General features: G+C 44.0%; 2 protein-coding genes across 2 annotated transcripts in view; one reads left to right on the top strand and one right to left on the bottom strand.

Moving 5' to 3' along the window:
* cep89 (centrosomal protein 89) overlaps positions 1–24,164 on the bottom strand; it is a 92,201-nt gene that overhangs the window by 30,267 nt on the left and 37,770 nt on the right. The window contains exon 18 of the mRNA XM_080730103.1: positions 19,056–19,145. Within this exon, the coding sequence (XP_080586229.1) occupies positions 19,056–19,145 (90 nt within the window). The remainder of the gene's footprint in view (positions 1–19,055; positions 19,146–24,164) is intronic.
* Positions 778–1,731, top strand: LOC308288013 (E3 ubiquitin-protein ligase RNF182-like; the record flags this gene model as incomplete). The annotated part of the gene is made up of 1 exon (XM_080729359.1): positions 778–1,731. The coding sequence occupies one exon, from the start codon at positions 778–780 to the stop codon at positions 1,729–1,731; it is 954 nt and encodes a 317-aa protein (XP_080585485.1).

Here is a 24,164-nt window from a genome sequence, read left to right on the forward strand (position 1 = left end):
TCAAACTATGACTGACTGAATCTGCTGCCTGGGTCTTTTCAAAATCAAAGACAGTTTTACCTGCTGGAATACTGAAGCCAAAAACAGGCTAGTTGGAACCTTGTTTGATTTTTCAATTTAAACAAACTTGCCTACACACGGTTTATCTCGAGCTTATACTGTACGAGGTATCAGACTTGTTTGTCTGGGCAACAGCAGACCAACAAGTTGTATTTATGTTTTAGATTCAGAGAAGACGAGACAGCTCCAGCTGTTGGTTGACTCTGATGTGTATGTTTACAATACAGAGATTAGAAGGTGTGGTTGCATTTTGGACAGATAGACCTATCCACTCACAGATACCGTAGAGAGGCCTATACTAACTCACAGCAAACAAATATATACTGAATATACAGTATTTTCTGGACTATAAGGCGCACCTGACTATAAGGCGCACTGTCAATGAATGGTCTATTTTCAAACTGTTTTCATATATAAGGCGCACCTGACTATAAGGCGCACATAATAGACGCTACCGTTGCGTTATGCATCCAACAGATGGAGCTGTGCTAAAGGGAATGTCAATGTCAATGAATGATCCATATATAAGGCGCACTGGACTATAAGCCGCACTGTAGTTTTTTGAGAAAATTAAAGGCTTTTAAGTGCGCCTTATAGTCCGGAAAATACGGTACTACATTATTATTGTGTTGTCTCTCTCACTATGTCTCTCTTTTTCTCCCTCTCTCTCAACCCATCTCACTCTCTCTCCCCCTCTCTCCAGAGAATGATCCCAGAATGACCCCTGCACAGGCCGACCCAACAGCTGGGCTGGACACGGGGAAGGATGGCAACCCCATCTGTCCTCCCTCTCCTTCCCCCCTCCCCGCTCCTCCCCCTCCCCTCGTTGAGTCCACATCAGCAGGAGTTGAGGAGCTGGAGTGTAAGATCTGCTACCAGCGCTTCAACTCCCACAACCGGCGGCCCAAGCTGCTGCCCTGCCTCCATCGCGTGTGTTCCCGTTGCCTGGGCAGGATGCTTTCTGCTGGGGGCGAGGCCCTGGCATGCCTCCCCTGCCCCTTCTGCCGCCACGAGACCCTGGTGTCCCGCTACCAGGTGGCCCGTCTGCCCGACGACGCCAACATCATGTCTCGTTTGACTACAGCTGCCACTGCTGCTGCTGCTGCTGCTGCGACAAACCGTGACTCCAAGCCCAGCAGGCCTCCCCTGGAGCGCAGGAACAGCTGCGAAGTGGTGCTGACGCCCAGGAGTTTAACGTCCTCCTCGGCCTCGTCGCCCTCCTCCCCCGGACCGTCCTTCCACGGCGACTCCACCGTCTCTGCCTCCGCCACCTCCAACTGCCTGGTCATCACCATCATGGAGGTGCACGGGGACTTGAACCGCCGCGACTCCCAGCCGTCGCCCACTTCCTCCAACAACTACTATTACCCCGCTATCGGCACCGGAGGGGAGCCCAGCCTGGACTCCGTGTCGGTGGGGTCTGCGGGCGGCGCTGTGGAACAGGACGCCTTGGCCAAGCTCTGTAACAATGTGCCCAGGGTACTGGTTTGGCTGCTGGGATTCTTCTATTTTGGCTCCCTGCCTCTGGGGATCTACCTGCTGGTGATCCAGCGAGTGACGCTGGGCATCGTGTGTGTCAGCCTGGTTCCCTCCAGCCTCACCGTCTGCCTGGTCTACGGCTTCTGTCAGTGCCTCTGCCAGGGCATGTGTGACTGCTCCTCTAGGGGCTGACTGATTGGTTGCTTTACTGGCTGAACAGAGTACCAATATGGCTGAGGGAAACGGTCCAATGTAACACTCCTACAGATTGCACTGTGGGTGGAATTATGGAATTAACTACTGTGTGAGATTCCTGAACGCAGCCATTTACTGTAGCTAAGTGTTGAATAACTGGCTGGCGGGTGAATTGACTATCTGGCTGCTACAGATAGCAGCTTGGTTGTATGAGTGTTAAAGATTAGACAGACACAGCGATTAGTCATTCAAACTGCAGTATGCGTGGATGTCGTCATCATTAGTACTACTGAATTAACTAAACACGCAAGGAGCTCTCTATGAGCCCATTCACCTACTGACTGACTGCAATAGACAGCATCAGATGCTAGAATGACTTGTTTAGGTACACAGTAAAGAAAATTAACTCTAAGAGTGTACATGTAACTAACCAACCATCCATTTGGCTCCATATGAAAAAAGCAAGCCCTAAATGAACAAACCGATGAATCAGATCGACGTCCCAAATCCGCTACCCCGCCATATAACTGGAAGAACTATTTTTATGTGTTTTATGGTCACATGTTGTGAATATAGAATAAAGAGTTTAGATTTCCAATGAGCAAAAGATACAGCATTTGTTTATGTAAAGTTTTACTTTGTGCACAGAACTATACGCAGAAACAACAACGCTGTAGCTAAATGGAGTCCATGTTCAGTTTTTGTAGCATGTGTGTGTGTGTGTGTGTGTGTGTGTGTGTGTGTGTGTGTGTGTATGTACATAGTGCATATATACTTAGTGTGTGAGTGTGAGAGTGAGTGTGAGTGGGAGTGTGTGTGTGTGTGTGTGTGTGTGTGTGTGTGTGTGTGTGTGTGTGTGTGTGTGTGTGTGTGTGTGTGTGTGTGTGTGTGTGTGTGTGCGTGCGCGCATGTGTGCGTCTGTGTGTTTGTTTGTTGTCTAGGTCTTTCACTTGTCTCATAGCTCAGATGATCTCAGACAACAAGATTTTCATCTCCTAGATCAATTTTTGAGACCAGAAGTGTGAACCCACGTTGGAGATGTAATGCCACTGTGAGTGGAGTCAAGGAGTCAATCTGATCGTAACCAATCCATTTCTGAGCTGTCTAGGCCGGCCCGATGTAATTTTCACACATGTCTTGAGGGTGGTGGTGCCTAGCAACAGCCAATGAGCCACCTTAGCCCTTGGCATCGGGAGACCACCCATTATGTTATGGTAATTCCAAAAAAGGCACAAAGACATCCTTCCATTAAAACAACAACAGCAGATATGAATCGCTGCTGTTTGTTGCGCTCCATGCTTGAATCAACAATCTATACACCAGTAAGGCTCCCTAATCGGGAGATAAGCGACCGTAGGTCACTTATCTCCACAAATAGGGCAAAAATGTGTTTTGCCAAAATCTTCCTGATCCATGTTGATGACATGAGTGTAGACATACTGTGTAGTGATTTTCGTGATTTTAGGGCAAAATCTGTAGCAGTGTCCAAAAATGTGTTTTTAAAAATCGGCCTGGAGGTGGCGCTATATGGGACAGATTCATGTTGATGGGATGAGTGTAGACTTCTGTGTACCGATTTGCGTGATTTTAGGGCAAAAATTGTAGGAGCAGTGTCCAAAAATGTGTTTTGCAAGAATCGGCCTCATGGTGGCGCTAGAAGAGGGCCATGTGAGAAATGAGGGGTGGGGTCTCCGCGCCGGCAAGGCGGACGAATAGGTACCGGCCCCGGCTGTCCCGGTCGCTCCTAGCCGGAGTTACGGCATTTTATGTGAGCTGCAGTGTAGGGGGTCCTCCACTGGGGGCGCCACCACTTTTGCATCCGTTCTGGAGCACCAGGAGTCGGTGGTCCCCGGGAATTCCCCGTGAGCAGCCCCGTTGGGGTGGTCATTTGGTCATGTTTGCGCATTTGGTCATTTTTTACATCTGGGGGTCCCCCAGGGACCTGGGGGTCCCTGGAGCTCCGGGGGTCCTTGGAGGTTGTAGTTTGGCAGCCAAGGAACGTGTGTGCAAAATTTGGCATGGATCGGGGCAACGGTTGCGGAGATATAAGCAGGGAAAAAGTGTGACGTGTGAGGTGTGACAGACAGACTGACGGACGGACTGACGGACTCACTCACACTTTGTGCAGGTTTTGATAGTAAATGCGACCTACGGTCGCAACAAGAGATTTAAAACGTCTGAGGTTTCATCAGCAGAGAAATATCCCAGTGTTTAAATATTGCATTCTTCTGCGTCATAGAGCAAATGCCTTGTCATTGGGGTGAACTCTCCTATGACTAAAACACAAAACAACATGAACACAAATTGAGAGATCCTACTATGTGTGTTAAAAAAAAGAAAAAGAAAAGAAAAAAAACTGAAAGTGAGGAGCGCAGGACCCCCAGGGGTCCTTGAGAGCGTTCCAGGGGGTCCACAGCAAATAATAAATATGGCACCAAAATCAGTGTGACGCATTGTGAGCTTGTAGATCGGCTATATACAGTATTTTTTTTTTTTTTTTTTTTTCAAGAAATCTTGAAAATATGTTACATTTGGAATGTCTTTTTTTGTTTTTTTTAAATATTTGCTTTGGGGCTTTTATGCCTTTATTGATAGGACAGCAGACTGACAGGAAATGGGGGGAGAGATGGGGAGTGACATGCGGCAAAGGTCGTCCGGATCAGGAATCAAACCGGCGACGCCGCCAGGCATTCATGCCTATGTGGCAATGCCTAAGTGGTATGCGCCTGGACCAGTAGGCCAGCGGGTGCACCCTTTTTTTTACATTTTAACAAGACGGTCACTGGCACAAAATATTTTCTGGTGGAGGTTGACGGTCAAATAATTTTTGGGGTCCTTGACACGAAAAGGTTTGAGAACTACGTACTGCTCTATACTGTGCCTGTCTAACTGTTTCTGTGTTTGTGCTGGGTCGTGCTTACTTACATACTGTACCAACTGTCTTCTAAACCAACAACAGGACACAAGATGAAATAAATGGAAAGACCAAAAATACTGAAATAAAAATGGAGGCTTATTTTGCATGGTCTCTGTCTGTCTCCTAAATCACTGTTCTCAACGTCGGGTCTGCTGCCCAAAAGGGGTCCAAATGGACCCTTTGTGCTTTGTTGGCTCCACCAGTCGCTCCCCAGGAATGGGGGAGAGTATGTTTTTGCCCATGTCCGTCTGTCCGTCCGTCTGTGTGTGTGTGTGTGTGTCCGTGCGCCCGTCTGTCTGTTACCAGGTAATCTCCGGCACCGTTGGCTTGTTCTCGGCCAAACTGTGCACACACACACTCCCTGGATGCCAATTCAGAACCTCTGCAACACATTTGTCACATGGGTCTTTTATAGCGCCACCATGAGGCCGATTTTTGTCAAACTCATTTTTTGACAGTACTCCTACAGATTTTGTCCAAAAATCACGGTACACAGTATCTCAACACGGATCTGTCCGATTATCCATATTCCATCCTGATTGGCCAAGACTGGCTTCCAAAGTTTGTAGGATTGGTTCGTTTTGAACAAAATGCCTCAAATCATGAACGCAGCGTGCAATTTTCGTGAAATTGTGCACACAACTTCCCTATAAGGAACCTTTGTATGCGCACTCCCTAGAGGCTAAGGAAAACCCTTTGCCCTGCATTTTTCACATTTGCCTTTTATAGCGCCATCAGGAGGCCAACTTATGTAAAACACATTCTTTGCTATTACTCCATCAGATTTTCACGCAAATCAGTACACAGTATCTCTATAGTCATGTGATCAAGACCGATAATATTGGCTTCCAAAACACGGAGTGTGAGAGCGAGACGACAGACATATTCAGACAGAAAGGGTCCTGGGTGAGAAAGAGAGGGCGAGTCAGGGGGACAAAGAGTGGGAGAGAGAGCAACAGAGGGATAAATATAGTCCTGTCTCTCCTGCAGAACTTGAGAACTGCAGCTAATTGAAGACGACAGTGTTTCAAACAGAGAAAATGCATGATAAGTCATTAACCCCTGTTAATTACAGACTTAATGAGATTGAGAACACTGGAAAGAAAGAGAGAGAGACAGAGACAGAGACAGAGACAGAGACAGAGAGAGAGAGAGAGAGAGAGAGAGAGAGAGAGAGAGAGAGAGAGAGAGAGAGAGAGAGAGAGAGAAAGAAAGAAAGAAAGAAAGAAAGAAAGAAAGAAAGAAAGAAAGAAAGAAAAATAAAATGTCAATTTGGCCAAGGAACAGGAAATTGTATGTGAGGAGCATGGCATAGCATAATGTTAAGACTATGGATTAAGCACTTGACATCATACATGTAAGTGTATTGTCATGGGCTCAGTGGCTCAGGGGTAGAGTTGCCGACCTAGAGCACGGAGGCTTCCCGAAGGGTTCCCAGTTCGATCCTGGCCTCCCCCAGAGTTAGTGTCGAAGAGTCCTTGAGCAAGACTCTGAACCCCTAGTTGCTCCCGGTGAGCAGGTTGATGCCTTCCTCCGCCATGAATGGGTGAATGTAATGCACAATCTCTGTAAAGCGCCTTGGATAAAGGCACTATATAAATGCACCATTTAACATTTACGTGTATAAATAAAGCATAAGGCTATTTTGAGAAATGTCACCTACTGTATATGTTCCCAAAAATAGGGACAGATATATGGTAATCCACACCAAGCACTAGAACTACAGTATAACTACATTGTTAACAGCCACAACAATATATTAATATAGTTTATATAAAGTGTTTCTGTTGCAACAGTCTATTTTAAACAGACACAATACAGTTAATTTGCACAAAAATGTTTACCACACTGAATGACACATACTGCACGAGATGTTGCTACTGTATGTTTCAAGTGCAGGATGCATGAAATGTGCTGAAACATGTCAATGCATACATCTCATGAAATGTATGTGCCATCAATAAATCATAGAGCTTGGTAACTGTCAAGTTCAGGGAGGAGAGGGGGAGGTTATTTAGGGGAGGGGGACAAATGCAGAGGTGAGTTTTTGTGTCGAGTTAATTAATTAAAATGTTATGATAGAAGATAAATGATAATTCCTCATTTCTGAAACGAAGCTTGAACAGAATACAAAACGTATGAATAAGACAATTCTCCTTGTGACAAAATTGCCCTGACAGAGTTGAGCCACCTGGAAATGTGCACAGCACATCTTATTATTATACTGGAGTGAGATGTGTAATTCTGGAAAGCTCAGGCTGACTGTATTATAACGGGCTACAATCAAATATTCAACATTTCCAGGTATTTCCAGCAGATGTGGCACATCAATTTTAATAAGACATGAATAATTTAAACACATTCTTGCCTCTTTCTGCCTAACACACACACACACACACACACGCACGCACGCAGGCACTCACGCACACACGCGCACACACGCACACACGCACACACGCACACACACACACACACACACACACACACACACACACACACACACACACACACACACACACACACACACACACACACACACACACACACACACACACACACACACACACACACACACACACACACACACACACACACATGCGCGCGCACACAAAGTATGCGCAAACACAAAATAAATGCCCACACAAATGTACTCTCAGCATCACTCTCACACACAACAGAAGCATGGCATTATTATTATTATTCGACGTATTCCTGACATGCTCCTGATAGCTTAGAGCTGAGTGGTTATGATTTATTTGTATTATTTCTTTGTAACAAACTGCTGAGTGCAACAAGGTCAAAATAAATGTTCATCTTTCAGCAAAAAGACCTTCAATCATGTTTTCAACCACTTAGCAATCAATGAGTAGCCTCATCTTTGACAGGTCCAGTTTGAAATGTTTAAGATCAACTGGTTTAAACAACTTTAGGACGCAGGCCAAAATAAGCAAAAACACTTTAAAAAACTAAAAAATGCATCCCGCAACTACAATTATTTACAAGCGACTTATAATAAGCAGACTTGTCAACACTTACCCTACGTCTTCCGACCAAGCATCTGTTTAGCACAGATCACTAAATTAAAAAAGAAAGTCTGGACGACATAGGAAGTCATTTCTCCTACTTGAAAGATTTAACTTTCATAATAATAGGCCTAACCCAAATACACCCAATGAAGAAAACACTTGCTCTACATGAGGGCGGTAAAATTATCTTTTATCAGCAACTCAGTAAATGCTCTTGGAATCATACACTGCCGGCCAATCACAGCGCGTCTTGCTGTCTTCTCAGGAAGTAGCTTGCCTCAACATAACAACAGCATTTACTCTGGTGTAGGAGTCCGTAACTCCTGAACACCTGGTCGTAGAGGGACGCGAAACCCCTCTACAGATGCGTCTCGGCGAGGCGCAGGCGGATGCAGTGGTCTGAGGCCCGGTCCGCGGCGAAAAACGTCCAAAAAAAGCAGACACGACCGCGGTTTGCTATACCGCTACTGACCAGTAGTTGAGCAACTTACACATTATAGCTTTAATTTATTTTAGAGTCATTAAGTAGTTTTTGAGCTGTTGTGAGCTTGTAAATCTGTGAATTTCTTTGCAGGACATGGCATGAAGCCATTCAGGCTTCATGCTCACTTCGGCAGCCACACCAGCGAAATGCACCCATGCTCTGAGAAAGTACAGATATATCTGTCCTGCCAGTGTTTAAATTGTTAAGCCAAAACAGCTACAGGTTTGTAGGGAAGTTAATCGAACTAATCAATTTAATTGGTTATAAAACAAATCATTGATATAAAAAAGGAAGATCTATACGCTTACAACGTGTAGTGAAAGCTATTGCTATTGTCAATAATTGTAATAATAATAAAAAGAAACAAATATAAACTAGAAAAAGCGCTCCGCGGATCACAGGTCTCCGCCAGGTAAGGTAGGTTATTGTGGGCAGCAGGAGTATTAGGCTAGGGCTCCACCGAAATTACGGCGCCGTGCCGGCGTCGGACGGCGTGAAAGAATTAACCGGGGGCGAATTTGAGCGTCCGACGTAGAGGCTCTGCTCTGGAATCCAGGGTGTAGGTTGTTTCATGTCGATCAGGCCAACGGTGCCAGATAGTAGCTATCCACAGACAAAGGGACACACACGCGTGCGGACGGACACACACGGACGGACGGACAGTGTGTGTCGGCCACGCTGTCTGCCTGGCGTAGACTAAAAACAGTACGGTATATTAAAAAGAAAATGACCTGGGCACTTCAAAAGAGATACTCAAATAAAACACTGGAGCACTCAACTGATTCTGCATATTTGATCACTTTGCAATTGTGATAAAAAACCTGCACTTCTTGATTATTAGATGAATTGAACGCGTAATCTATGCAATAATCGCTAAGAAAACAATCGATAGTCACAGCCCTACCGTGCCTGCTAATGATTTCTAGACCATGACAACCATCAACGAGGACTCATTTGGAGGTTGATGAAAATACTGCAGTCATTGCCATTGGTTCAAACGGAATCCATGATGACTCGTCCCAGTATAATGCTTCATTTATATATAGCAGATCTGCAAGAGATGCAATGTGTTGTGAGCTTATAGATCCGCTATTTTCAGCACACAACAGCCCAAGGTATTTTACTGCATTATCCTTAATGGTGTCACAGAAGGAGATACATCGTTTCAGTAATAAATACAATTATGTTTTTGTTCATGTAAAATTAATGTACATTCACGGTTAAAAGGTTCATTCCATTATTGAATAAATAGTATACAAAAATACAATAAATATATTACAGGGTCTAAGGTAAAAATGTTGTGCCCATTGCTTAGTGTTTACGGTATTTTGGACAAAGAGTCACATGGTCAAAGTGAAGCCGTCAATGAATTGAGCAAAGTTGATACAGAGTTGTCAGATTTATTGGAACACCAGAGAGAGAGAATAATTCACAATTCTGCACATGGTTCAAGAGGCGCACATGGAAAATATTTATTGTATTATTTATGTGCCTTTTATTTGTTGTGATTGTTTTGCTGTGTATTGTTGTAATGTACAACGGTAAACTTTGTTTGAGAGACTGTGTGTCAATAATTGGACACACTAATCTGTCTTGCTAATCAGAGCACCACTTCATAATGATCATGGACACAATGTATGTTTTTATTTTATTTTCAGTTTTCACTGTGTCTTGTATGGTGTCTGTTTGGGGGAGTTTGGAGAGTTGTATGGAAATAAATCCCAGAAAAGACATCTGTATGTATCATTTGTTGGACCTGTGTAGCCACACACACACCACGCACGCGCACACACACACACACACACACACACACACACACACACACACACACACACACACACACACACACACACACACACACACACACACACACACACACACACACACACACACACACACACACACACACACACACACACACACACACACACACACACACACACACACACACACACACCCTAACATCTATTCATAATTGATGATGATCTAGTCTTTGATTGTTCCTCTCAACCCAGAGGTGTCAATTAGAGCTGTCAATCATCTCTTCCTGCTGTGACTCCACCACAGTGTCATATTGGTGTCACCCATGGTGTCACCCATGGTGGCATCATGCAGACAACAAAGCAATGCATGCTACTGTAGGGAAAACAGAGCCAGAGAAGGTCATCCACTGAGGTTGTGTCTGAGAATAAAACTGAATAGAATCAAATGCCATATCCACCATGGATCTAATATATTTGGTATGAAAGTGTGTCGATTCAGGGTGTGTCACTCTTTCATAGCTACTTAGTTATCTTTCTCTTGCCATCTTGATCTACAATCAACTGGCTCAGCATTTTCATGAACACCAGAGAGTGTGATCAGATGTTCATTGTTTAATTGTATCATGTACAACTGCATGATTCAGGTTTCTCCTTCCATGTGTCAACTGTCTATGTATATACCTCACTCACTGTCTAGGGTCACCAGCATTGTGTGTGTGTGTGTGTGTGTGTGTGTGTGCGTGCGTGCGTGCGTGCGTGCGTGCGAGCGAGCGAGTGAGTGAGAGTGTGAGAGAGAGAGAGAGTGTGTGTGTGTGACCTGCTGAGAAAGAGCCACATCTGTTTGGCCTAATTAAACACCAGGAGGAGAGAGTAATGGAGGGTGGCCATGCCACCCACCCACCCACCCACCCACACACACACGGTGTTGGCCCTCTAACCTTAGATAACCACAACCATAGTATACCTAGTTCTAGGTATGACATAATGGGTGAAAACAGGCAAACATTAGATGAAAATAACAGGCTCAGAAGCTTGCTATTTTCGCAAGCATTGCAACGAGGGAAAGGGGAGGGGTCCGAAGAACGGTACATGTTTATGTGCAACGGATTGAGAGGACATCACTGGATTCAGCGGGGAAAAAAAGATAAGATCAACAGCATGACAACCTGGCAAGCAGCAGAGAAACATGATTACTAATATGACATTTGTATTTGCGTGAAAACATAACAGCCTGATTGCATATATAAATAGTGTGTTTTATAGGAAAGCAGGTGGTAATTTATTGACTTGGTTGTGAAGGGCTCTTCTCTCAGTCTCTCCCTGGCGTTCATTAAAGCCCAACACAAGTGAAGCAATTGCTCTTGGCAACTCCAGCATGAAAATCAGTGTTTTTCAATGAGCCACGTTCCCATGGTGACTGAATGTTTCCGTTTAGCTAGTGAATGGAATAGTTGATAAAGTCTCGTATTTAAAGGGATAGCTTGATTTGATCTCTTTTCCCATTTACCCAGTGTCAGACAAATTCCCTTTTCAATATTTCTGCATGCAGTTTTAAACTGTGCTGAAGCTTGGCCAAGTTCATGTTAATTCCTCTGTCATTCTCCAAAGCTGAGGCTTTAATTGCGACCGTCAAGTCGCAGTTACTATCAAAACCTCGACCAGCTGTCCGTCAGTCTGTTAGTCAGTCAGTCTGTCACACGTCACACTTTTGCCCTGCTCATATCTCCGCGACCGTTGCCCCGATCCATGCCAAATTTTGCACACACACTCCTTGCCTGCCAAACCACAACCCATCAATTCTCACATGACCCTCCTATAGCGCCACCATGAGGCCGATTCTTGCTAAACACATTTTTGGACACTGCTCCTACACATTTTGACCTAAGATCACGCAAATCAGTACAAACATGTTTGGAAATACCTTTTTTCTAAATATGCTTGTGGCAAGGGTTGGACCAAAGGTTGAATGGATCATCACACAGAACTTTGTCATGTAGAGCCGTCCTCAAAGCTGACAGCAAGAACACTTGGTACATTCAGTAACCTGTTACAATTCTACAACCTACTAGAACTAGATTTCAACCTACTAGAACAAGATTTCCATCTCTTGGTGTCTTCTCTACCTGGAAGCCCTACTTCTGGTACTAGCATCTATTGACAAGGATGCAAGGGTTTAGGTGCATGTAGACTCTTTAGGGTTAGGTACATGTAGACTCTTAAAAATTCAGTATAAAAAGAGGAGTGAGTCAGCAATCCTGAGGGAAAGAGTTTAAGAATAGTGGCCAGGGTGTCACAGGGAAGGGAGGGACAGACATACATCCTCTGTTAGCTGATCTGATTGGTGCTTTGTGGTGGATCATGCCCCAAGGGAACAGAGTGCCATGCCCTTGAATGCCTTGTAGGACATCACCTGTGTTGTTGGATTGAATGCGGCCAGCAACTGGAAGCCAGTGAATGGAACGCAGAGGGGGACAAAGGGAAAATTCAGTTCAGCAACTCTGATGTCAAAACTCAACCCTGAGTAACTCCAATGACCTCTGGACAATGTAATGTTTATTAAAAAAGTTATAAAAAGTAGTGGGAGGGGCCTCTATAGAGCACACCTCCAAAATTAGAAATGACATTCATTTAATTTGATTTCCTTAGTAATTTTCTGCTCTTTTACTCATTTGACGATTCTGTGCTAATTTGGAGTGTTATGGTTGTTTTTGATTATTGTCTACACCTGTAATGTTCTGTGATTCATGTCAACCTGCAATACAAATTCCACACAGGGAAGACAATGCACTGTCTTGTTCAGAGTAAAAAATATTCACCGTATTTCCATATTATCGCTGCTGGGCAAAACCTTTTATCTCTAACTTTGCATGACATTATCATACGATGATCTACAAGCTCACAACACATCATGATGCAACACATGAGCCGTATATCAGTATTTTTTGCAAAGATTAACTTTTTTATAGTGGCTTCTTTTTTCTTTTCCCTTTTTAGATTTACCTACAATATAATGACATGCCCAAAATAGGGATTAGGGATGCAAGGTTAAAAGTCTGTCTGTGTGGGTTTTATACATGAAAAGTATTACAAAGAGCTTGTGACTAAATTATAACTACATTCGATGCATCCTAACTTTGTTATTTCTTCCATTTCCTGAAAAGTGACGGTTTTGGACATACAAGGTTTCCATACAACAGCGATGATATGAATGCATTGAGGGCCTAGTTTAGTCTCCCATCCCAGGGCAGAGCAGAGAGCATCTCTCTCTCTGTGATGTCAGTTTTAATACAGGAGAAATGAGGACACAGCAGCGACTATTTCTCCTAACACTGACCTAACAGACGGATGCAGGAGATATGAGGATAAAGTAGGCAAAGACGAAGGTTGGGGGGTAGGGGTGATAAGAGGACAGAGAACACAGAGAAGCCAAAAAATGTAGACCTTATACGGTACCAGATTTCTTATCAGGTTTAAAGGGGGATGAAACCCTAGGCAGATTTTGTAGTTTCTATCTACGTTTCTTGTTTAAAATGACACAGGGCGCGGTCACATATACATGTCAGAGGTGTCAGTGTTCTGTTCACTTCCATGCTACAGTATGGCAGCCAGGGGGTGGAGCTTCAATATTGGTGAACTTTTGACATTTGGCAGATAACAAAAAAAAAAAGAAGCTTCATGGCCCAAGACAACATTGGGAATTGACATCTGTGATGCCATTGGCTACAATGCTTCAGATGTGTTAAACAATAAAACGATATAATATTATGCAAGAAAAGGCTCTTCTTGATGATTCGTTAAATCAAAAAGATAGTGAATAATCTTCCAGTTACAAAACCCACAAGGGTATATAAGAGGTTAAAATACTGTTGCTTCATACACATGGCATCATCATTTTGTAAAACTGTCTGATAAATTAGCACGTCTGCACGTGCACGTCTGTCTCTGTCACATCTCACCGAGCACCCACTGAACTGACATTACCTCTTATAGGAGGCATTATCATGCACATAAGTACGCAAGCACAGCACTCTCCAACATACTCAAACACACATGCACAAACGCATCCACGCACGTACGTACACACCGCTGACCTGTCAACAGCCGCGGGCTGACATTGATGTAGTCTCCTGTGAATTTATGTACAGATCACAATTAGCCTGGCAGCGACTTACACAACACACATTCATCACACACACATTCATCACACACACACACACACACACACACACACACACACACACACACACACACACACACACACACACACACACACACACACACACACACACACACACACACACACACACACACACACACACACACACACACACACACACACACCCACCCACCAATAATGCATGCTGCTGTAGGTAAAACAGAGTCAGGGAAGGGCATTCACTAAGATTGTGTCTGAGAATAAAACGGAATAGAATCAAATTCACACGCACGCACGCAGGCGCGTCACAACCATTCATTGTGAGTACGACGGGACACCCCCACTTTCATAAAACCGAGATCTCATCCTCCCCACCTTTTTGGCCGGGTGCTTTTTTTTTTTTTTTTTTTCTCCCCTGCGCACACAAACGTAACCTCTCAGTGGCATGTAGGGGCTATTTGGCTACTATTTTCCAGGACAATTTCAAAATAAACATGTTGAATGATCGATTGTATAGATGAAAAAAATAAAATAAAGACTCTTGTTTTGAAATGCGCTTCTGTTCAGAGAGGAAATGGCTTTCATAGGACGTCCCTTTAACGGTCGTCCACTCTGTCGTCAGTGCGTATCTGGACTCGTGGTGAAATTAACAACACCGGCATAAATTAAAGGAATATAAACAGAACACCAAGACAAGACCATGTAGGCTATAAAGGCATTAATCATCTTTCTGCTCGTCTCATCACTCAGCAATTGGTGAGTCTGTGGCTGTGGCTATATTAGAGTTTGAGTAATGATGGATGCTATGCTGCTGCTGGCTAACACTGTTTGGGCTAGCGTTGTGGACACATTGTATGGGTCCTGAAAATAGCAGATCTAGAAATTCACAACGCAGCGCGAAGCAACTCGTTGTGAGCTTGTAGATCGGCTATTTTCACATCTACTTGTTTGGGTTTAGTTTCTCTTGGTTCACGGGCTAAAACGTTTGGGAAGCAATACCATCATGCTTGCTGTAGTAGACAGAGTGGTGTAAAATCAAACATATAATTTTCCAAAAGTCTGTCTGTCTGTCTGTCTGAGTGTCTGTCACAGCGTTTCTCCTCAGTGGCTGGAGCAATTGATCTGAAATCGCATCACCATTAGCATATGAACACACCTGACATAACTGTGAAGCCTGTTTGTCACTTTCACAAATCATATGCTGCATATTAGCATTTTTATGGTGTATCTACTATCTATTCTGCATCTAGCATGAGGCATATCTATTCTGCATCTAGCATGAGGCAACATGTTTAACCAGCTCTCTCTCTCTGTGTGTGTGTGTGTGTGTGGTGTGTGTGTGTGTGTGTGTGTGTGTGTGTGTGTGTGCAAAAATCATGCAGATCGGTACACAGTATCTCTATAGCCATTAAACGAAACGGGTATTTCTTACATTGATGCTCCTACATATTATCATGCAAGCACCAGTTAAAGTTACTTTCCATCCTTCATATACTGTGTGCACAGTGCACACCCCATAACCCACACACTGCACATCATTTCGGAGCTCATATCTTTGAACGGGCTAGTTAAGTAGATTAACTGAAAAGCTTTTGGAACTGAATGATTATATGATACTGGTGTTGTCTGTCTGTTGGAGTGTTGGTACCAAGAATTCCATCTACTATAGACTATCTTGCTGGCTGGTGCATGTGGAGAGAGGCAAAGGGAAAGTGTTGTGTGCCGTTCCCGATTGTTTAGCAAAAAAATAAACCGCGGAAACCTTTATTGTTTATGTCGGACTTCTGCGTTGTTTGCGGCGTGAGTTTCGGTGCTATAATCAAATGGTTTGCGGATTCGGAATCACAAGAATCTTAGCTTTAAAATGGTATACAGCTTGCAAAGAAATAAACCGCGGAAACCCGAATAAAACGCGATCAAATCCGCGAAAAACCGCCATTTTTCGCGCGCGCGTGCATGAGCCCCCCCCCATGTCAACCCCCCCACTCTGTAAGAGGCTATAACGCCCCTGCACGCACGCACACGCACACGCACACGCACACACACACACACACACACACAAATGTGTCTATGATTCCTTGAGGCATCTTTGTAGGACCAAGGCAGATAGACGACAGTGTGTAGATAATAATTCCCTGGCTGCATGTAGAGCTTCCACCGGTTAGATTAACCACCATTAGTCTGAATGGTGTCTGGGGAGATTCCTCAGGTGTCATGGAAAGCACTTGATGCTTTTACATGAACACATGCACAGTTGCACACCATGTGCTTTGGACTGTAATCAGTCACATCGACTTGATTACTGTCTATACTGTGTTTAAGGCGATAATTTGAGCAAGCCTTAGCCACTTAAAAACCTATTTAATTATTTGACCGGGGTCCCCCTGGGCTATTTTCACACCACGCCAATGTTGTAGGCTTGTAGATCTGCTACAGTGTTAGAACCAAGCGTTTGCCCCAGAATAGGGACGCAAGGGTTCATGTGGTTAAAAAATAAATGGGGGGAGGCCCACTGGCCTACTGGACCAGCCAGGCGCATACCACTTAGGCATTGCCACATAGGCAATATTAGGCATGGATGCCTGGCGGCGGCGGCGGTTCGATTCCCGATCCGGACGACCTTTGCCGTGTGTCACTCCCCATCTCTCCCCCCATTTCCTGTCAGTCTACTATCCTATCAATAAAGGCATAAAAGCCATTATTAAAAGCCGCTATTCCCCCCCAAAAATGGGAATAGCGGCATCCAAAGAATAAAAATGCAACACTGCAAAAAACAGGGTATTACTGCTAGATCAGTCTGAGTAAGCCATGCCTCTGCAAAAAGAGGCTCTTCTGAAATAGTCCCATTTTCATGTGAATAATTGATAATTACATTAAACAGTAATCTGGAAAAGGAAAGGGAAGTAGTTTCCGTTCCCTGCTAGGGGAGGGGGAATTGCTTGTACAGCTTCACCAAGCTGATGGCTGCTCACTCAGATGGCGCTGTTAAGCATACAGGGGAAGCTGTTATGGCTTACAGTAGGAGTCTTGCTCAGGGAGACTTCGACATCTACACTGGGCGTGCCCAGGGTCGAACCGGTGACCCTTCAATTCTCAGATGGCCCCTCTACCCACTCAGATACGGCCGTCTCTAAGGTCCAACTGCCTTCATTTGTTTTTTCTCCAAAGGACAAAACAAAAGACATCGTTGCAGAGGTCCTGACCTGGAGAATAACGTGACTTGTTCCTGCACTGACATAATTTGACCTTTGAACCTTAACAATGTATGTTGCTATATGGTCACCGTCAGGCAGAAACCTTGTATATTCAAGATTCAAATGTGTATGTTTTTTGGTAAATTAAAGCAACTACATCATACAAATTGTCGCACAAAAGTAGTGATAGATTGGCTATTTTCACTATTTTAAATCATTTTTAAAATAATGACAAAATAAATTTATTTTTTTGGACATACAAGGTTTCCACCCGACATCAACGATATGCAGTATATAGCTAAAATCTAAAATGACACAGATGCTTTCCTGGTTTTAACGAGTTAACACATTTTCTCGTTAGCCGGTACAAGCCTCCTTCGGGGTGCCACTTCATTCTCCCTCACTGCCAATTCCTAACGTCATTTGTCATGCATAGTGCAAAATCAAGACAGCGCTAAATGAAGTTAGTTAAATCAGAGTGGTAAGATTAATTCCACCAGAATATGTAATAGCTACTCTGGTCAGGGGTGGATATTTGGGGCTTAACACTTCGCCAGCCGAAATAGAATGGCTAGTTGGTAGATTAGCAGTGACATTTCTATTATTATATTATGATCTGAACCGCATTCATTTTACCACACCTTCAACGCTATATCACGTGGTCTTCATCCCCCATAACCATCAGGCGATCCCCGTTGTATTCTCACCACAGTCACCAGTGGAATTCCTCCATCTGCATTGGCTTAGAGTGGCGGTTTCGGCCGACGCATCGTCTCCCCGTGCGTTTCGCGTGCGTGATCCGTTCACGTAAATGTCTGCTCAAATAATCCAAGGATGACTCTAGAGTAGATATGAACATTTTCGCTAGCTTAGCCCCCAGCACTGCAGCTATGCGAGTACTAACGTCTAAACAGAAAATGGACGGCAGCTGGGAACATATTACAGGGAAAGGACCTGACGTCACTTCTGCTTCATGTCAGACGAGCCATGCGCTATCGATGGACGAGCGGTGACTAGGGAAGGTTAGACGATTGCCGATTTTCGGATAAAAATCATTTATTTCGTTTTTAATGACCCAGTACGGTAAAAGACGGCGCGGCTGAGACATCCTTGCTCAGATGTCCGGTATAATATGGTTTTAATATTAAGAGGCTCCCCGTGGCTTGGAAAGGGTAATGAGGAGGTAAGTTAGGAAATGTAGAGGAGAAGATGCTACTACTACAGTATGTACTGTAGATGATGATGAACAGGTGAAATTGAGGAGGTGATGCAGTACTGCACAGAAGTCACAGAAGAGATGCTAGGTAGATGTTGAGGAGGTGATGTTGGCTGGATGCTGAAGAGCTGATGTTAACTCTAAGGATGCCACAGGCAGAAATAGCTCCAAGGTCCAGGTGCCGAGATTTTGTATGTTTTTATTTACTGTTTCATGAAAAAATATCACGTTGTGATTCAGTGGCAAAAAGAATTTTGTCAATGGGACAAATGGTTCCAGAGATAGAGCTGAATCAATCAAAAAAAATGTCCATCCACTAGAATGAACACGCAATTTCTCCAACAGCCACACGAGGGAGCCAACACACAAACAGAGAAAAGCATCTCTCTGATCTCAGGTCATTTTGACATCTTTTTAATAAATAAAAAAAAGAAGAAGAAAAAAATATATTTTTTTTTTGTTCCCTTTGATCTAAAGACGTCAACGATGTCATTGGCACAATGGGCCCTTTGAAGAAAAAAAACGTCATTGGCACGGTATGAGTCAGAGCAGATGTTGACCTTACCTTGACCTTTTCTTGAAGTTTTACAAGTCGTACGGTCCCCTCCAGTATCCTTCCCAGAACCCCCTGCTTGTCCTGCTCCAACTTGGATGCCTGGGGAAGGAGAGAGGAAGAAGGGTGGGTTAGGGAGCTATGAGGAGCACGGAGGAGGAGGAGGAGGAGAAAGAAGGAAACGAGGAAGAACAGGAGGGAGAGGAAGATGAGGGAAGGGAGGATGGGAACGAGGTGAGGATGATTATAAGATTGCAGGGTGGGAGAGATGATGGACAGATGAAAGGAGAAAGAGAAATGAGTATTCATTAAAGATGAACCTCTTGTTCACTGGTGCACAATGGTTATAACAGCAATAACACTGCCAGGGTTTTTCATTGTATTGGAGCTCAATGGCATTATGTTCCATTATGTTTAGGGTGGGACAGGCAAAAATGTCCAATTCGTACATTTTTCTGAACATTGTATCCAAAATGTAGTAGCCATACATATGCGCTGGAAGGGGGGTCAGAAGGACCGGAATATCCCCCGACTATTTAGCCAATCTCGTCAACTGCTGGTCTATTATTTATTTATTAATTTAATTTGCCCCAATGAGGTGCAGGTTACACAACATCAAAATGTATAGATTAATAAGAATGAAATTCGCTATGTCTCTGAAACAGCGAACAACATTTGGTTACTCTTCAGAGCTACAACAAAACTGATAGTGAACATCATGATGTCACCACATGGCCATGCCCACCATGACATCACCATCTAGCCACACCCACCAACAATATCCCCTCACTTTTCTCCCCCTGCCAACGCCTCTGTAGCTGTGGTATCCTATAGACAGACAATTAATCGACAGGTTCAAACTATTTTGCCACCAGCATGTACCAAATTTAACACAGAGAAATATGCAAAACGTGCATGCGCAGGCTGGTGTATGCCTCCATGTAAAATATTGACATTTCTGCTGGTCCCGCCCTCACACAGTGGGACCTCTCTCCAGCTACAGTGGTAGGGGGAGCTCACAGACAGGGCTTTGAGTGGAGAAAGGCTCAAACTAGGGATGGGACGATATGAAAATGTCATGTCACGATTATTGTGACAAAAGAAATCGTGATTTACGATATTATCTCGATAATTAAAATCCATTATCCTGGGGCGGAACATTTGCCCAAAAAATTGCAGATCTTTGATAGAGAGTGAAAAAAAATAGAAAGACTATCAAGTACGTATATTATAAGTACCTTTTACCAATTATAGAGGGTTTAAGTGGTACCGGATATGCAGCTCGGCAAAAAAAATGTGAATTGATCCCAGTGCTTGACCGAGGAGGATATCACGATAAATAAAATCTCCACGATACGATTATCATGAGTGTTTTTTATTACGATAAACGATAATATCGATTATCGTCCCATCCCTAGCTCAAACACAGCAGGCGTTCCATTCCCCCTGCGGTCAACCATGCAGAAAACGTATCCACTCCTGGTACATTGAGGTAGCCTGATTTCAGACTCAGCTCACGCTTTAGTCTGAAACTGTGCTCCATTCTGAGCGATTTACGGGGGACTTTTTTGCGAGCGTGCACGCGCGTGTCCGCGCGCGAGTGATCGCGACGCACGGTGATCGAGACGCACGGTGGACGCGACGCACCGTCGGGGAGTGTCTCTGTCTGTGCCAGTGACTGCTTCCACACAGAACTGCGACCAGAAACTTGTAATCAACATTAAACAGCTTGGTGAAATCAGTGCGCTCGTGCGTGTGTGTGTGTGAACTTCGTTTGAATCGTTTCAACTGCTGCGCGGATTGGATATTCGTTAGACCCACCCCACCCCCACCCCCACCCCGCGCGCTCATTGGACAGCCGAAAATAAAAACCGATTCATGTACTAAGCTCCAGACCAGAGAAATAGTCCACTCTGAGAGTGGGCGGGGTCTCTGGTCTGGAAGCAGGCTAACATTGAGGGACCTTGTACCACTTAAACCCAAGAGTACTTAATTGTCTCCCAGGGCTGGTTCGTGTGGTTAAAGTGACAGCTACACCATATGATCTGTTCTGTTAAACAAGCTGTGTCACAAGACACAACTGATATAAGAGGTTCAGTGGTTCTGCAGGGTGGGTTTGTTTCTGCGTGATGGAAGCTACTGTGATTACATCAATCTTGAAACTACCCAAGCTGAACAGATCCATAACAAGTTCAATTAGGTGCCAGATGTTAAATAAGAGGCCTTTATTTCAACAGCTAGTTATCTGACAGCATGGGAGTGCTACAGACTGTGGTATTTAGGGTAGAGAGAAGAAGTAGGCTTGTGAGTGGAGGAGCAGTGATCGGAATATCCAGACCGATTCGGTAAAAAATGACTAGAAAATATGCTTAGTAGAGCCACGGTGGCTAAAGGTGTTGAAGCCCTGGCTGGCCTGTGTTTTCAGATTGATTTTTAACATTGTACTTATTACTTAAAGCATTTCATGGCCTGGCCCCCAAATTAATGTTTTGAGTTATTAATCCTCTTTGAGCCTGTTCCTGGTTGTTCCTGAGTCAAGGCTGAAGACAAACGACTATGTCTTATTATGATAGTATTGTCTTTGCTGTCAGGGCTCATCGAACTTTTTTTCTCACAGTTTGAGCTGTTCTAAGGATTTCTAACTCACATTGATTGCTTGGATCTGAGTGCAAATGGATTTTCATTGTGAGGACACTACACCCTAGGTCTGGTCTCAATGAAGAGCTGCAGTATAACTCTTTGGTTTTTATTTCTCTTCTCTCTTCCTCTATCTAGATTGGTGTAATTCTGAACTCCATGTGGGTCTGTGTCTTCGTTTACACAGAGCCTTGTGGGTCCTTGTGGGTCTTGCATAGGGACTGTATTTGTACAGTTGTATTGATGGAATAGCTCCTTTACTGTATGTGAAATGTATCTTTGTTTGCAGGCCTTTAGATTATTTTGTATACTCTCTTTAGCTTTTTTTTTATTTATTTATTTCTATCTTTGGGATTTTACAATGAGCCAGTCTTTGTTTACTATATTGTTCCTGTGAAATTTACTTTCCTTTTTGTGCAGTTGCCAGCTCAGCTGGCAGCATCAAACATCCAGCCTTCAAAATGAGTTATTTAACTCCCTTTGAAAGCTGGATGTTTGATGCTATTTTCTTCCACACTGCCATCAGAGTGCTATCCATTAGTGTGGGTTGGTACCATAGACTGTAAAACAATATGGACGATGTGAAGCCATTGGTTTCTATGCGGCGAAAATGACGCTTTTTTGTCCCTTGTATGGGTGTCGCCATCATTGTTTGAATGGTACCCCAGGAATCATAAGGAATGCTATTGGCTGCCAACGGTCACGTGCAACCGCAGGGATACATGGGAGAATGTGGTCGGAGCCTCCCGAAATACAGCAAACGAAGAAGAACACAGCCGGCTGGTATCAGTTTAGTTGGCCACGCCCCCTGCAACTTTATCATCAATTTTAACATAAATGGGACCATATTTGCACAAAACGCATATCATGGTAATTGAAAGGCAGTTTTTCACTAGCGACAGGAACCATAAAGTATTTATGACGATGTTTATTAGCCCTTCTTGTGCCTATCCCGAACAAGTTCTGGATATTTTCAATCCAATACAATATTTTTTTTGCTATTTTACATACCCTGAGCTGCTTGTAGAGATGTGGGTGGTCCTGGGTCGTCCTACCCTTTCCAACGAGTGATGCTAGATGGTCCGACGATTTATTCCATTGAAAATGGTTTAAAATAAAGTTTAGAGCCCCCCAAAAAAAACTCAATCTATACTGTCGGCGGCGCGACGTATTCCGGGGTGCCTATCCCGATCTAGTCCGGGATATTTAATAAAATGAATTAATTAATCGGAGGCCTCAACGAAGCCCCGGTCTAAATTTCCATCCATGGCCGGGGCCGAGACTCGGCCATCCACGGGCCGTAATCGGGCAACGCCGCCGCATCGCGCCGCCGAATCCAATACAAAGTCACATCTTTAGAGAGCATTTTCTCTGAATTGTGTTCCCAGACCAAAGACAACGTTTTTTTGCGACTGAAATAGCTTTAGATCGGGCTTCTAAAAAATAAAGACGCTAATGGCTAAGTGTTAGCTAACTTCCTCCTCTCGTCATACATAACAGTGGCTGGAGTGAAATCCCAAGGCACTACGGGCAGTGTCGACGGAAGCTAGAGCGAAGGCCTATAGAGATATTTCTGGCACTCTAGCGGCACCTTGTGGCCCGGGGCACTCATTGGGTTAAGGTTAGAACATCAAAGAGGAAAATGAATGGGCTCCAGTGGAGAACAAATCTTTTTGGTACCTTGCGGGGGGGAAAACAGCGCAACTAGCGACAATCATGGGATCTTTCTCTTCCGGGAAAGCTTCATGAATAATCCAGGCAACAACACCCCTGGTTGGTACACCGTATGTAGTCCTATATCATGTGATGTTTTTTTTTACTTGCCATGGGAGTGGGAATAAGAATTAGATCTATTTATCCCAGGTCATTAATACTGAAGAATATTGTATGACCAAAGATTTCGCATGCACAAAAATTGGCTTGATAAGCAGCCCCCCCCCCCCCTGTCATCCATGAATCACAGTTAAAAACAAAGTTAATTTGAATCTCACTCTGTAGAAGTCTTGATGCAGAAACGCAGACTTGTATGGATGAGCACTAAAAGGACTTTGGAGTGCTGGCAATTGTTTGTTTTAAACATTCAACCATCGAATGCAATTCGATTAATTAAACACATCAGCATTCATTTAAATCTGAAGTACTTTGTGTAAGGGTAAAAAAAAGTAAACATATGTAAAGGTTAGTGTAGCACACAACGGAAAGAAAGTATAAAAGCTGTTTGTGCTCTCATTTCCTCCAAGTTGTGGAAGACCGTTCCACAACTGGATAATACCAAAACAACGTCTTTATAACTATGCCATAGCAACAGGTCTCCCATAGCAACAGGTGCCCGCACTGACCTCTCCCAGCCATAACGCACACGCACACGCACATTGTTGAGATTATGTCACAGTGACATCAACCCAGCATCCTGGTGAATTGATTGATTGAAACTGGTCTTCCTCTTCCCTACCCCCCTACCTGCTCCTCTGTCTACCCAATTGG

Source organism: Nannobrachium achirus (assembly GCF_963921795.1).
Source record: "Nannobrachium achirus genome assembly, chromosome: 7".
Classification (NCBI taxonomy): Eukaryota; Metazoa; Chordata; class Actinopteri; order Myctophiformes; family Myctophidae; genus Nannobrachium; species Nannobrachium achirus.